Consider the following 16,036-nt stretch of genomic DNA (forward strand, 5'->3'; position numbering starts at 1 on the left):
ATCTTGTTCGTTTTGATCATAAGATTGATTAAGTTTGACCACGTGTCACTTATACAATAATTCTGAAACTTGGAAAATACATCGAAGATCATTATTCCAGTTTCTGAGTTTATGCCAATAAAAATAGGGACACCTAAACACAGCCCCTTTAAAACATAATGCTAAAAGATGATAAAAAGTGGAATAGATAAAAAAACATCGACATCCATGCTTAGTGCACATAAAATGTAAAGCATGCCGTAAACGGTGACTTACGCAATGCGGTTGATTGCGAGATTGATTGACGACACTGTCGCCAGTTGGCTGAGCAGAAGACATTTCATTGGGTTACTTTACGGTATTAGCAAAGCTTATACATACAACAATTTTTGTTTAGCTAATGTTGATATTGTTCCCAAAAATTTGTGGGTTTCAGTACAACTGTCGCGACAGGTTGGAAAAGTCACCTTTGAACTTTTGAGAATTTCTTTTACCTAAATTCTTCACAGAACTTTTTTTCTGAAATCTTCCAAAAACGAGGAGGTTCTAAATTCAAAAGATATAATTGATAATGTGAGCTCCACAGATAAGTGAAAAATTGTGTGGCCAATATTAAACGGATGGAAATTATTCAATATCAACATTAGGAATACCATACTAAGGCCCAGTTATGCCAAAATGTACCAAGCTAATTCACATTGATTTCAAGGAATTGAAGTTTGACTTGTGTTGCTTGGTTCAACTAACTGAATTTAAGTGTTTTAAAGGCCAGTTTGTGCTATTTGCTTCAGAGCTTTGATTCTTAAATTGCTTAAGATTAATTTAAAAGTTTGTAATAAATGATAATTAGTTTTTGGACAACTTGTAGGTTGGTTCATTTTGGCATAACTGCACTTATGCATACAAATTTAAATATATTTTCTTTGCCAATTGTATGGTAAATTTCGCAAGTATTCATGCCTTAGATTAGTTAACAGGACGCATCCTGGCTGGTAATCAACTACTCAGGCTCCATTCACAAGGCTTAATATATTTCATAAATTATATCAGAAAAACTTTCCATATCAGTACTAATATTAAAGATCTTTGAAGTTTTTTGTTTATTTACGTCTCAACTACTCGACCTTATTTAACGCGCACGAACCTTAAACCATATCCCAAAAGGTTTTTGGTGCGATTTTTAAAAACTTGAATTCACGTAAAGTAAATGAAAGTTTTACTATAAATACTTTATGTATGTAGGGTGCTATTCAATACGAGCGCGATATGTCTAGGCTAAAACTTATGCAGTCCTACAAGTGTTTTATTAAAATTAATTCAGTTTTTGGAGGATCTGGTTTAATCTACTCCTGCCTCCGTCATCCTAGCAACTTACAATCACTTCTTACTGGCCCTTCTATGAAACCGCAAGAACACAACGAATTAAATAACTTTGATTCTGGAAAACCATTTTGCTCCTACAAGTACTATTTTATCGATTCTCACATAATATTTATAACATTTTTGGAAATTGTGCTAAAGGATTATGGAATGCTTATAAGACTGATGTTCTGTGACCTTGTAAAAAAATTCATATACCATACATACAATATTTCTATTGCCTATATTTGAACACGGCCTTTGAATAAGTTAATGGTAGACAAAAGCATATCTTCATACACTGTCAAATGTCAATGCAAGTCAACATTCCAGTAGTATAAGTAGTAGTTCTCACCTGATGATACTGTCATTAGGAGCGTGTATGGATACCCTTGGAACGCGCGCCGCACCGTCGACCCTGTTCACTCGATGTCGTCTACCGGCTTCTTGAAACGCGAAGTACCCTCTGCAACAAAATTGATATTTTTGAAGCAAAGGTTAACTACAGAATACTTAAAAGTACAGAAGGATCACTCCGCAAAGTTTATATAAATAGCGTCTCTTTTTCCAACAATTCAGCAATTCAGCTCGCACAACGCTGCGGGACTAAAATTTATATTAACCTGCAAAACGCCTCTCTTTCTATCGCATAAACGTAACTCTAATCTCTATCTCTTCTTTCTCTCTCTCTTATCTTATTTTTTTATCTCTTTTGAGAGAGAGAGAGAGAGAGATAAGAGTTCGAGACGAGAAATTTGGTAGTCGCGTACTATTAAATAGATACGCGAGTACCGACGAAGGGGCTCGGGTCACGTGATCAAGTGAGTCCGGGAGGAGTTCATCAGATCATAAGTTATTTGTACAATGAGCTATAATTACCTGAAGAAAGCTCGTACAATGGCCCATCGGAACACAGCGACGGGATCCACACCCACCAGTTCCCTCACAAAGGCCAGCGAGGAGTTCTTTAGTACACTCACTATGTCCTGCCGCATCAGATCTAAATTCTTTTCCCGCATTGCTGTTACCTGTAACAATTAGTAAGAATTTTTTGAAATACACACTAGAAAGAGAAGATCTTCTAGCATTTCACAAACTTTTCAAGAACAAGGTTCATGAAGAAATTTATATACCTACTTACTTACTTTTATATAATATCTTATATTCTGAAGATATTTATTTTATTTATTTATTCAGATACAAGTTAGCCCTTGACTGCAATCTCACCTGCTGGTAAGTGATGATGTAATCTAAGATAGAAGCGGGCTAACCTCGCCCTAGTGGGATATTTTATTTTGATTGATTTAATAGACATCGAAGCTACAAGGGTTGGTCTCTTAGACTGAGATCTATACAGCGCACTTTGACTTTGCTTAGTCTTAAGACAATGTTAAAACGAGGCAGCGTTATATCACTGGCATGAATCTGTCTCGTTTTAACTTAAACTTAAATCTGAGCAAAGGCAAAGTACGCTCTATAATCTCAGCAAGTTTAACGGAAATAAAATTATGCAGTTGTAAGTCGTGAGTGGAGATTTTGACAAGGATTAAACACATTTTATTTCAAGTATACACTATGAAATTTATTTATTTGTGTACTAAAGTGCAATGAAATTAAATACCTGATATTTAACCCTGCCCGCGTAATGTCTCACGACGAATGCAGGCTCCCGTCTTTGTGGCTTTTCATAGAAAGGATTTTCTTCGTGCACGGAATTAAACTTCTGTAGGAGTGTTTCATTCGTCGCCCACGGAAAACTGGAACAATGGCCGGTGCCAATAAATTATTCAAAATGACCAGTACTAATAAATTAGTAGTGTTGATTAATGTATGACTATAAATAAAGGTGTTGGATTGGCTACGTGGTTACGTCTCCCAAGGAAAAATAGACCAAAGAGGTCACATCCTGGTACCCCAGAGATGGGAAGAGAACGAGAGGACGGCCACAGAGGAGATGGGAAAATAATCTATCTACCAAAAGGATGGCGCCGATTCAAATGTACAAAGAGGACAACCTGATTCATAAATAAGTGCTGATGTTACCAATTTGTAGAATAAATGTAAGATAGAATAATTAAATAATAAGAATAGGAAATTAGTAATACTGTTAGTTAGTAATATATGTATAAGTAGATCAGAGAATAAAGGTTCGTACGCACCTGAGCGGCGCGGCGCGGCGCTTCAGTCCGACTGCAGAACGCGTCACCTCAGGCCGCTCGACGGTGCCTACCGCACTACAACTTCAGTACGCGGCACCTCGCGTCACTTGCGCGTCACTTTTATACCCGTTCGCGTACGAGCGCAAAGCGCCGTGCCGCGCCGCTGGGTATGTCGCACTAGCGTCACTGCACTGCGCGTCGCTTCGCTGCGCTTCAAAATATTCTCTCCAGCCGTGCCGCGCGGCAACGCGCGGTGAAGCGCTGTGCAGCGCCGCTCTAGTGCGATATGCGCCATACAAAATGATAGAAATGATATTTTGACGCTCTGTGCCGCGACGTGCAGCTCGCTGAAGCGCCGCGCCGCGCCGCTCAGGTGCGTACGAACCTTAAATGCTACTGTTATTTTATTTTTATAAATAAAGACAACTCACTTGCACTGATCATCCAACAAACATAGCAATCCCCCCGGCTTGCCCTCAATAAGTTGCAAGCAGCCAGTGTTATCAGAGAAGCCTATATCCGTCCACCGAATGCCTTCTCTCCTATACTCCTCTTGCTCGTATTTGAACACATGTTGGTTGAAGTAGTACTGGAGGTGCTCGTTCGCGTAGTTGATGCAGAGCTGCTCGAAACTGTTGCTCGGACCAAAGTCCTCGAAGCCGAATATGTCAAGGACGCCTGTGAAAAGCATCATAATATAACCTTTTTTATTATTATCAAAATGGGAGCGATCACAATATTATATCGGCAACGGTTAAGGTGATACAGGACCTGGAATAGCCCTGCACAGCCCCATCAGCAGGAAAAAGAATGTTTTTATTGGAAACTAGCTGCCCCGGCGAACTTCGTACCGCCTAACAGTTAGGATTTTTTTTTTAATTTTTCTCTCCGTAAGAACCGTCCCCGTACTTCAAGGAATATTATGAAAAAAGAATTAGCGAAATCGCTTCAGCTGTTCTCGAGATTTGCGGTCAACAACACATTCAGCGATCCATTTTTATGTATAGAGATATAGGGAACAAACAGTAGTTGATTTTAAAGTATCATCGTCGTCTTAGTCTTCATCAACTGATAGACGTCCACTGCTGGACATTGGTCTCATGTTTGCTTCAACACGCCACGGTCTTACGTTACGCCATCTGTATGTTGTGCCTGACTCAAGTCAAAGCCATAAATCAAGTATCGGCCGCGGTCGCGCGTCTCTGTCTCGCGTCTGTCTCCGGTCACAAAGTACAAAATACCTATACTATGTCCCTGATGCTCCCGCAGCGTGTCCTTTTTCGAGAGCAGCGCATGGTTGACCTGCATCACGATCCAGTCGAACAGAGCACCGTACAGGCATTTTGCCATCGCGTCTCGGGTCGCGATCGCTTCAGGCAATCTGGAACACAAACCATGCCTTAATTAGTGCAGTTTTAAAACTACTACTTCTACTTAAATTTATGTCTAATCCAAAGTTCTCGTTAATTCTAATTCTGTTGTACATCTCCAAAACTCTATCCCTAAGGGGGTAAAGTAGGAGCTTGAAAGGGTAAGTCGCGGGGATAAGCTAGTTAAATTGATAGGTCGTTTAGTACCATTTTTTTCCGCACGGAGCATAATGAAAGGGATAGCAAGACATTTAGTTTAGACCAGTAAAAAATTAAACTTAAAAGTTTAATTTAGAAGTTGTTGTAAATATCTAAATTAAACTAAAATGACAGGTTTAGAGATTTGTAACAATAGAATCAGTCACATTGTCATTTTCAAGTTAAGATAGATGTCTACAGGTTACACAATGTGCTCAAGACTGGCCAAAATAGGAAAATACAGAAATATATCACACTTATATCATAATACTGAATCTAGGTGGAACAACACTAAGTAGAAGTTATTAACTTTAAGAAGATGTTAAGGATGAATAAGCATAATGTTTTCAAGTTGTGATGTTTTCAATTAAATGGAATGTACATGATAGTCTATGATGAATACTAAAAGAAAAAATACTTTGTTATTTTATGGAAATTAATAATACTAAACTAGCGGCACGCTATGATGGCCGGTTTGACGTTTGTCCGCTCATGAAGTTCCGTATTAATTGATAACGACTTTGAAGGAAATAATTGTATTACTTTATTGACGATAGTGATGTGCAGAGATTCATAAATTTTATCGAATGTAGTTTTAGGTTTAGGACTCAAAATTTATTTATTAAATTGATTTCTTAAATGTATACAAGTGTAGAAAAATCAGTTTGCACCATTTAAGGGGTGAATGTACTTGTGAATATGAACAATTTTCACTATGTGGACAAACCTCTGAAATCGCAAAAAAATATCAATAAATTTTTAAAAATGGAATCTAATACGATCGTCACATAGGATCGCTGGCTAGCACAACTACTACCTCCGGCAAACTCGCGTCAATGCTCAATGCAAAACAAAGCAGTTTCGAATTGACGTTGCTTCGAAAAGTATAAACTGTCAGTGCAATGCGATTGTGATATAGTTTTGACCTGGCTTTGGATTTCAAATATTGATACTGCATTACTGTTGACCCTTGCTCGTTAATTTGGACTCTGTTCAAGCCCTTTGTTGTGGATTTCGTCGATATGACCGAACGTACGCAGAGAACTGTTCTAAATAGTCAGACACGTGAGTTCCTAATACGCCTTCGTAACTATTTCGATCGTGAAGCTCAAAATGGAGGGCCAATTTTACCTATAACGTCAGTGGTTGAACGCGTAGCTGATGCGCTTAATATTGGACAACGAACTGTTAGACGGATAACTAAAAAAAAATATGGCGAGACTGGCACAGAAGAAAATAAACTTCACACACCAAAAAAGAGAAAACGAGCAAAACCAGTCGTAGGCATCGATAGCTTTGATGCCGATGCTATCCGAAGACATGTTTACGGCTACTATTTACAGAAGGAGTATCCAACAAGAAAAAAGTTGGTGCATTCACTGAAGGAAGCTGGATTATTCTTCGGTGGGGAAAGTTCTTTAACGAAGATTTTGAAGACCATTGGATTTCGATACAAAAAATGTAACAAACGCAAAATATTGATGGAAAGATTTGATATAGCGATGGCAAGGTATACTTTTTTACGGCAAGTGAAAGAAATCAAAAATTGGCAAAATGTTGTGTTCTTGGATGAAACATGGCTTAATGCTAACCATACTGTAGGCCGTTCTTGGAACGATGACACAGCAGCATCTACTTCCAAAGTTCCTGTAGGAAAAGGATCGCGACTTATAATTTGTCACGCCGGAACCATCAACGGGTTTGTCGAAGGTTCTCTCATGGCTTTTGCGTCAAAAACCACTGGAGACTATCATGAAGACATGAATGGAGAAAAGTTTACTGAATGGTTTACCTCAATGTTGTGTAGCCTCCCTGAACCATCTATTATAATTATGGACAACGCCCCATACCACTCGATGCAAATTGACAAGCCACCTGCCCAATCCCAAAAGAAAGCTGATATCGTCGCATGGCTTCGTAAAAATGGCGTAGATGCAAACATGAATATGTTAAAAGCGGAATTAGTACGTCTTTTAAAAGAAAACAAACCAACCAAGATCCGATACGTCATTGACGAAATAGCATTAGAACATGGGCACAGAGTTATACGGTTACCGCCTTACCATTGTGAGTATAATGCGATTGAGTTGGTGTGGGCTCAAATTAAGGGATATGCTGCAAGACACAATACAGAACCCCCATTTACCACAAAAAAAATGCTAAAATTATTAGAAGAAGCTTGTGAACATGTGACTAAAGGAGACTGGGAAAAGGTTGTGAATAGAACTGTTAAATTAATAAGGGAAGATTATGAAAGAGATGTGAAAATAGATAATATTATAGAAAACGAACATATAATTATTAATGTATGTGATGATAGCAGTGACGACAGTGAAAATAGTAGTATGGACGAATCTGATTAATTATGGCCTTTTGTGGCACCTTTTTCGGTATCTTTTGTATTCATATGTTTCTTGTGTGCATATAAAGTATGTATATTCATTTTCGTTCAAATATTCAGTTCGTTCAAATAAATTAAATAAACATATACATTTTTGTTTTATTAAACCTATTTAATCAGGTACAAAAACAAAACTTAATTGTTTTTTGTTCGAGAATAAATTGACATTCCACATCACTATTGTAATGTGTCAAACCGGCCATCATAGCGTGCCGCTAGTGTAGATGTGGGATTACCTGAGCTTCAGGCGGTCACTGGTGAGTGGGATCTGCTCCTTGCTGATGATGACCTTTGGGATGACCTTCCGTTGCACTTAACTGCACTGATTTTAATTAAGGGGTTTCGATAGCAAGATTGTTTAGCGATAATATGTACACGTCATAGGTTAATTTTGCACTTTTTATAGGTACCTATTTTGCTTGACGGTTTGTTCAGATCACTTATTTTAGCGGATTAATTAGCGTTTATTTATTAGTTGCGGTTTTCACTTGATTTCGCGAGTTTACACACCTTTTGAACTTTTATCGTGTTAAAACGGTAGCGGAGCGGAGCGGGTGTTATAAATTGCGTGGCACATTCGTTGTGCAAAACAGGAGCGGTTTTCAGCGTGCGTAAGCGCCAGAATGCGGAAGCGGACTGAAGGGGAATTTGAAAGGAAATGTCATTGCGTACATGTTTATGTGTGAGTTTGAATGTGCGTATGTGTGTATATAATAGATTATTTGCAAATATAATAAATGGCGTAAACAACTCCCCCGGCCTAGAGGCAAGCCTCTAAACAGAACGAAAAGCGTGATAAAATTAAAGCGTAAAAAAAAAAAAAATTAAAAATTAAAATTAATTAATAGAGTTAGTAGAATTAATAGCAGCCTATTGAGAAGGTAGAGGGCATATCCGTACTACTGGTCTGATGTAGTTTCCGGAACGCGTTCTAACTTTGACTGCTCGAACTACACTGTCTTTCCCTGGATAGAGTTCTTCTATAACTCCTAAAGGCCAGCAAAGGGGATGAACGTTAGAATCTTTGATAACAACAACAGCTCCAAGACCTACAGGATTGGAGGGAGTATTCCATTTCTGTCTGTGTTGTAGAGAAGTTAAATATTCTTGGCTCCAACGTTTCCAGAAAGAACAAGTGATTTTAGTTAGTAATTGATAGCGCGATAAGCGGCTGTCGGGAATATCTGATAAATCCTCGACAGGTAAATATTTTGCGGGAGTGAGATTGAGAAAATGGTTAGGCGTTAGCGCGGAAAGATCTGACGGATCAGAACTTAGAGTACATAATGGTCTACTATTTAATAAGTTTTCAATTTGAACTAGAACTGTATTCAATTCTTCATAAGTAAGGATTTGTGTCCCTATAACTTTATACAAATGAGTTTTCACACAGCGAACGTTAATTTCGCTGAGGCCGTTGAAATGAGGGCCATAAGGTGGACTATGCTTAAACTGAATACGATGTTCTGCGAGACGATTCTCTATGAAATTTTTATGAGCATTGGACTGTATGAGAGTGTAAATTTCATTTAATTTGCGTTTAGCTCCAAAAAAGTTAGTAGCTCCATCGCTGTAAACCAGACTTACTGGGCCTTTGCGTGCGTTTAGTCTCAGAAAAGCAGCGAGAAATAAGTCTGAACTGAGGTCTGAGACTAATTCTAGGTGTACTGCCTTGGTAGTCATGCAAGTAAATATGCAGACGTACGCTTTATGACTTTTAATACCTCGACGGCGAATGTGAGTTACGAAAAAAGGTCCCATGTAGTCCACAGCGGTGTGAACAAAGGCTTTAACTTGCGCTACTCTAAAGGCGGGCAACTCTCCCATTTGTGGAAAAGTAGATTGAGGGTTTACGCGAAAACAAATATTGCATTTGTGTACACGTTGGCGAATCAAGTTTCTGGCTGCAATGATCCAGAACTTCTGTCTAAGTAACGCGAGTACTAACGCGGGCCCTGTATGCAAATTAGTGATATGATAATAATCAACTATTAGCTGAGTAATGCGGTCTTTAGAAGGTAATATTATTGGGTGCTTTTGCCCAAAATTTAATTGTGAGTTGCTTAAACGACCACCAACTCTGATGATGTCGTCTGTGAGAAACGGGCTAAGTTTTAACATTGATTTAGAGCAAAGTTTATTATTTTTGAGAGCGTGAATATCTTGAGAGAAATGTTTATTTTGAACATAGCGAATTACATACATTTCTGCAAAATCAAGATCTGAAACCGTAATAGAACCGTGTGATTTCAAGAGTTTAGAGAATCTTAATATGTAAACCATGGTGCGCAGTAATTTGGACCAGCTAGAAGAGCGTTCGGCCAAATTTTCAATGGGATGTTGAGCGTCAGAAACAGAGGTTTCAACTGCTAAAACAGTAGTTTTTGATTCTTCAAGATCTTCATTGTGAGCGTTTACTTGAAAAGGCGTAATGGGCCATTTCGATATAGGATGCGTCGTCCATTGAGGAGAGTTAAACCAGAGTTTGCGTTCTAATAATTCTTTAGGCGTGATTGGACGAGATATTATGTCAGCGGGATTTTCGCATCCGTTGACGTGAAACCAATGTTCAGAAGGTAATTTTGAATTTATTTCTGTAATTCTATTAGCGACGAATGTGTGGAATTTATATGCGGGAGAATGAATCCATGTAAGAGTTACTGTTGAGTCCGAAAAAGCGTAAATATTATTTATTTTGCAGCGTTTACTAAGAGTTTCGCGTACCAAATTGATTAAATTGGCTAATAGAAGAGATGCGCAAAGCTCGAGGCGAGCGAGTGATGTCTTCTTAAGCGGTGCGACTCTAGATTTTGAAGCGAGTAAATGAACAGTTCCAGGCGAATGTTCATCTGGGCTCACACGTATGTATACGGTGGCTCCATAGCATTTTTCACTAGCGTCAGAAAAACCTATAAGCGTTACATGGGATTCAGAGTTCATACCAACATGGCGAGGAATTTTAATTTTTTCTAAATGCGGTAGTTCTTCACAGAATTGTTCAAATCTTTGAGCGATCGAGCTGGGTACTGGTGTATCCCAGGCGAGATTTAATTTCCAACATTCCTGGACGAGAAGTTTCATAAAAGCGGTAACTGGACCTATAAGACCAACAGGATCAAACAGGCGAGCGGTAATAGAAAGAATTAAGCGTTTTGTATAATCGCGGGGACTCTCATTAGCGTTGATTTTAAAAGTAAAAGTATCGAGTTTAGGATGCCACTGCATACCTACTATTTTCGTAACATCTTGAGCATCTGAATCAAAATGAATTGCTTGCGGATTTTTATGAGAGCTAGGAATTTCACTGAGAAGTTTGGTGTCATTGGAGATCCATTTCGTTAAATTGAAACCACCTGCGTTGAACATATTAACCATTTCATGATAGGTTTCTTTGGCTTTCTCAAAACCATCGATTGAGTTTATGTAATCGTCCATATACATGTGATTAGTGGCTTCATTAGCTGCTAGCGGGTACCTGTCAATGCTATCTTCAGCTAGCTGACGCACTACTCTCATGGCGAGATAGGGTGAGCTAGATACTCCAAATGAGACGACAGTGAAATTATAAGTGTCAATAGATTGATCAGTGTCAAATCTAAAAAGAATCCTTTGAAAAGAGTGCTGCTCGGGCGTTAAATTCAATTGGAAATAATGTTTTTCAATATCTGCGGTTAGTGCAATTGAGAATAATCGTAGATTAATTAAGAGTTCAAATATATTATTCTGTAAGTTAGGACCTACATATAATAAATCATTAAGCGATTTTCCGGATGTAGTCCGACTGGAAGCGTTAAGAACGATGCGAGTTTTGGAAGTCTGCTTATCAGGGCGATAAACAGCTCTGTGCGGAATATAATAACAATTTATATCGCGTGAAGGATTATCTACTTTTGTGAGATAACCTTTGTCAATGTATGACTGAATGGTTGCGTTATAATCTTTTCGAAGAGCGGGATTAGCGTTTAATTTCTTCTCTAATTGAAGAAGGCGGTGTTTGGCAATCGAGTACGAGTCGCCAAGTTTAGCGGGGTCATCTTTAAAGGGTAAATGAACAGTATATCGACCTGTTTCATCGCGTGAGTAAGTATCTTTAAAGATGCGTTCACATGCCTCATCGTCTGGGCTTATGTGAATTTTATTAGGTACGTTTTCTAATGACCAAAAGCGTTCAGTAATTTCTTCGAGCGAAAGTGCGTCTACATTACATAAAAATGTTTTTTCAGAGTTAGAGTGGTGAGTTGAGTGGCGAGGTTCACAATCCGCTTTCCCCATGAGAATGTAACCTAGCGTGCTTTGAATTGCGACAACAGAAGAATTAGGTGAGACTACTTTGTCACATCCAATTAAAAATGGAAACAATTCGTTGCCTATCAGGCAATCGATTGGTCCAGGAGTGTGATAACTATCGTCAGCCATTGGTAATGAGTGCAAAAATTTCAAATGGGAGACATCGATGTGAGCGTTAGGTAAGTGGTCGGTAATTGTGTCTATTACCCTAGCGGTAATAGTATAAAAACAGCGTGGATCAAAGCGAGAATAAATTTTAAAAGTTACAAATCCCAGTGATGTACTTTCTGTTTGACCAATGCCTTTTACAACTGACGGAGCGAATTTAATTTTTAAATTTAAACGTTGGCAACATTCTTTTGATATAAAATTAGTCATTGAACCTGTATCTAAAAATAAGCGGATAGGGTATTGCGTATTGTTACTATATACATGCACTGTGGCGGTAGGTAAAAGTACGGTCGTATTTTTTAAATAATTGCCCGAAGACGTGGTCACCGACAGTGCTAATTCGGTAGGACTAGTTGTTTGAGTGTGAGACGCGGGGGGCGGTGCTGTAATTTTTGTTAAATCACTAGATCTCTCGTTCTGCGGTAGCGGCGGCATCGGAGCGCTGCTATTATTCGCACCATAGCGGTTCTGTGAGTAAGAGGGGGCTGGCGACTGTGAGGTCCCAGGTTCGTACCTAGGTCTAGAAAAAGAGTTACATAAAAGGCTGTGATGTGAGCTAGATGCACAATTTCCACACCTTCCCTGGCTTTTACAGCGGAATTTTAAGTGAAAACCTAGGCAGAATTCACAAAATCTATTTTTCCTCACTATATCTAGTCTAGTTTTTGCGTCTTGGCTTTTAAAAACCTCACACTTATAGAGCGGATGAGCGTTTTGATTTTTGCATATAATGCAAGTGCGTTGAGTATTTTGCGAATTTAAATTATAATTATTGTTGCCGACTGTACTTGTATACGTTTGAGTTTGCGATTTAGGTTTGTAAGAAATAGGTTTTTTATTGGGAGTTTGATGAACTTGAGTGCTTCGCAAAGTTTGAATCTTTAGTTGTTCTTTTAAAAATGTATTTAAATCAGAAAAAGTAGGAATTTCAATGTGTTTATGCGTCTGTTCAAACAATGAAACAGTTTCCTTACTTAATTTCGAAAGTGCGATATGCGTTATCATAAAATCTGACAAATTCTTAATAGGTAAACGTGTCAAAGCTGCTTGCGCAGAGCAGAATTGATCAACAAAGGATTCGAGCGGTTGATTTTGTCTACAATTTAATATTGTATCAATATATTGAGCTGCCTGTACCCTCGTGTCTTGATATTTTTCTAATAATGCGTTCCATATAATAAGATAGTTTTCAGATGTAGGCGGGATTCCTGAACAGACTAAGAGCGCCTTATCAGTTAAACAACTAATCAAGTATTGAACCTTCTGTATGTCAGAGAGTCTGTTGTTATTATGAATAAGATTCACAAAATTTTCATAAAAAATAGTCCATTTTGCAGGATTGCCATCAAAGGTTTTTAAATCTAGCGGAGGTAACTTTTTGTTTAACAAACTGTATTGATTATCATACTGAGACAAAGTGGTGGACTCAGTCTTAATCTCATTAAACGTATATTGTATTTGACAGTATAAAGTATCAAACGCGCCAAGAGCGGAGTAGTTCGGAACATACTTAGGGTCAGAGTTCAAATAGGCTGAAATTAATTCATCTAAATTCGTAGTAAAATCTAGACGTAATTTCTCCAAAGATTGAATGCGGGACATGAAAGTCGTTCTGTGTGCGTGGTCACTCACCTTAAGTGACAAATCATAAATTTGCTGAACTGATTGAAATAAAAATTCCTTTTTCGCTTCCAATTTAACGATTTCTACATTAGTTGATTCCTTTGTCTTAGCCATTTTGACTTTTGATATACGATAGTAAGCGTTATTTCAAGCGAATAAGGTCGATTATAATTATGGATCAAAGAATAATTTATCGAACGGAATGCAGGTAGAATTAAAAAAACAACTTAAAACCTAAGATACTGAGAAATACATGTAAATAATTATATATAATGCGTTAATATAATATAATGCGATGATCTGAACACAAATATGCGTAAATATACAAAATTTTTGTATATTTTTTAATAAATTCGGTACTCGATGTATGAAGCGTGATTCGATTCTTACCTATGAAATAAGTATTGGAATATATAAATAGCGTTTTCAGTGTTTTGTTGTAAGTGTTTTTTGAGGGAATATGGAAGGTTTAAAGGTCAAACGGGATAGTTAGGGAACAGATTGGATCCAGGACGATGGGAACAAAAGGATCGGATCCCGGTCGATGGAACAAAAGGATTAAATCCGGTCGATGGAACCACAAGGATTGTGGGATTACCTGAGCTTCAGGCGGTCACTGGTGAGTGGGATCTGCTCCTTGCTGATGATGACCTTTGGGATGACCTTCCGTTGCACTTAACTGCACTGATTTTAATTAAGGGGTTTCGATAGCAAGATTGTTTAGCGATAATATGTACACGTCATAGGTTAATTTTGCACTTTTTATAGGTACCTATTTTGCTTGACGGTTTGTTCAGATCACTTATTTTAGCGGATTAATTAGCGTTTATTTATTAGTTGCGGTTTTCACTTGATTTCGCGAGTTTACACACCTTTTGAACTTTTATCGTGTTAAAACGGTAGCGGAGCGGAGCGGGTGTTATAAATTGCGTGGCACATTCGTTGTGCAAAACAGGAGCGGTTTTCAGCGTGCGTAAGCGCCAGAATGCGGAAGCGGACTGAAGGGGAATTTGAAAGGAAATGTCATTGCGTACATGTTTATGTGTGAGTTTGAATGTGCGTATGTGTGTATATAATAGATTATTTGCAAATATAATAAATGGCGTAAACACTAGATAAAAAAATTAAATCATACCTATAGTTAATAACGAGTGTCTCCCCCGACGCCCTGGCCCTCTTGGATGTGAGCGCAGCGAGCAGTGTTTCTTGCTTCACTCGCAAAAGGGATGATATAAGAGACACCACCTCTGGGTTGCGCACCCCCACAGCCTCGTCGTGGTGGTAGGACTTGCGTTGCGGTTGAAATTCAACATTACCTGCATAGTTGTAGTGAAAATTAATTTAATCTCTATCTCACTCGCAGATATCTATTTTGTCGAGGTGACAACGATAGATAAATAGATATTTGCAGGTGATTACTTTTTCACGAAAATAAAAATATACAAAACTTGTAATTGGTATGGAATGAGAACTATTTTGTCTGATGACCAAAATTACATAAATGACCATTTTACAGAATAAAACGTAATCTACACGAAATTTTAACATTTGTTTTTTACAAATTTGATAAGTAGGTAGTCAATGTTATAATTTTAACTGAGGATGGATCTACTCTTAAAATGAGAAGAGTTAAGGCATAGTCTAGCACACTGGTCAAGTGCTGATTGTTAGACTTCACACACCTTTAAAAACATTACAGGAAACTCTCAGGCATGCAGGTTTCCTAATGTGTTGATAGTGATATTTAATTACTTGAAACGCACATAACTCCAAAAAGTTAGAGGAGAGCCCCAAATCGAACCTTAACAGGCGAAAGTCTACTAGGCTATCATCGCTCGTTATGTAGTTAAAACATATATTGAAATTGGACTGATTAAAAAAATTATTAATTGGTTGATTCATTTCAGATGCAGACCCACAAGAATCTGGGTTCTTGACAAAAAAAGCCAATTTAATATAATACGAAATCTCTTAGATAGTGAGTATGCCGTCACTAAATATGCAGCAATTTGATTCAGTAGATCGGTACATCATTAATCAAGTGTGCTAAATAGAGCATGTTACAACTTTCAGCTTATTCTATAGATGAACAAACAGGCTAATAAATATTCTTGACAGAGAAATAATGGAAAGTAAGAATTCTCATACAGTTTTATCTATATTATTGATTGTATTTTAGATTTCACTGACCTTATTTTATAGAGAAATACATGACAGTTTCTATACATCTTTTCCTCTCAATATAAATGAATAATAGGTTTAATAGTTCATTAATAAAGCATTATTAAAAACTCAAAAATCATATACCATATAGGTATGTATTTTATTTACATATTTTTTAAACAAAATAAATATCAAATATATAAACATCAAATCAAAAAAATACTATTGGGCATCCCCAAATAAACACATTAAAACAGTAATTAAGAAGTAAAGTATAACATTATATTATTACTAAATCACTACATATTTACATCTTTTTTCCTGAT

General features: G+C 37.6%; 1 protein-coding gene across 8 annotated transcripts in view; it reads right to left on the bottom strand.

Moving 5' to 3' along the window:
* Positions 1-16,036, bottom strand: part of LOC117990118 (unconventional myosin-IXa-like) — a 49,258-nt gene that overhangs the window by 22,753 nt on the left and 10,469 nt on the right. For 5 of the 8 annotated variants that reach the window (XM_069504272.1, XM_069504270.1, XM_034977568.2 and 2 more), the window contains exons 5-11: positions 14,683-14,863; positions 4,739-4,878; positions 3,929-4,175; positions 2,960-3,095; positions 2,218-2,366; positions 1,694-1,804; positions 256-303 (exon numbers count right to left, since the gene is read on the bottom strand). In XM_069504272.1, the coding sequence (XP_069360373.1) occupies positions 256-303; positions 1,694-1,804; positions 2,218-2,366; positions 2,960-3,095; positions 3,929-4,175; positions 4,739-4,878; positions 14,683-14,863 (1,012 nt within the window). The remainder of the gene's footprint in view (positions 1-255; positions 304-1,693; positions 1,805-2,217; positions 2,367-2,959; positions 3,096-3,928; positions 4,176-4,738; positions 4,879-14,682; positions 14,864-16,036) is intronic. The other 3 variants (XM_069504273.1, XM_069504271.1, XM_069504268.1) reach the window with 1 other exon arrangement.

This window comes from Maniola hyperantus, chromosome 17 (assembly GCF_902806685.2).
Source record: "Maniola hyperantus chromosome 17, iAphHyp1.2, whole genome shotgun sequence".
Taxonomy (NCBI): domain Eukaryota; kingdom Metazoa; phylum Arthropoda; class Insecta; order Lepidoptera; family Nymphalidae; genus Maniola; species Maniola hyperantus.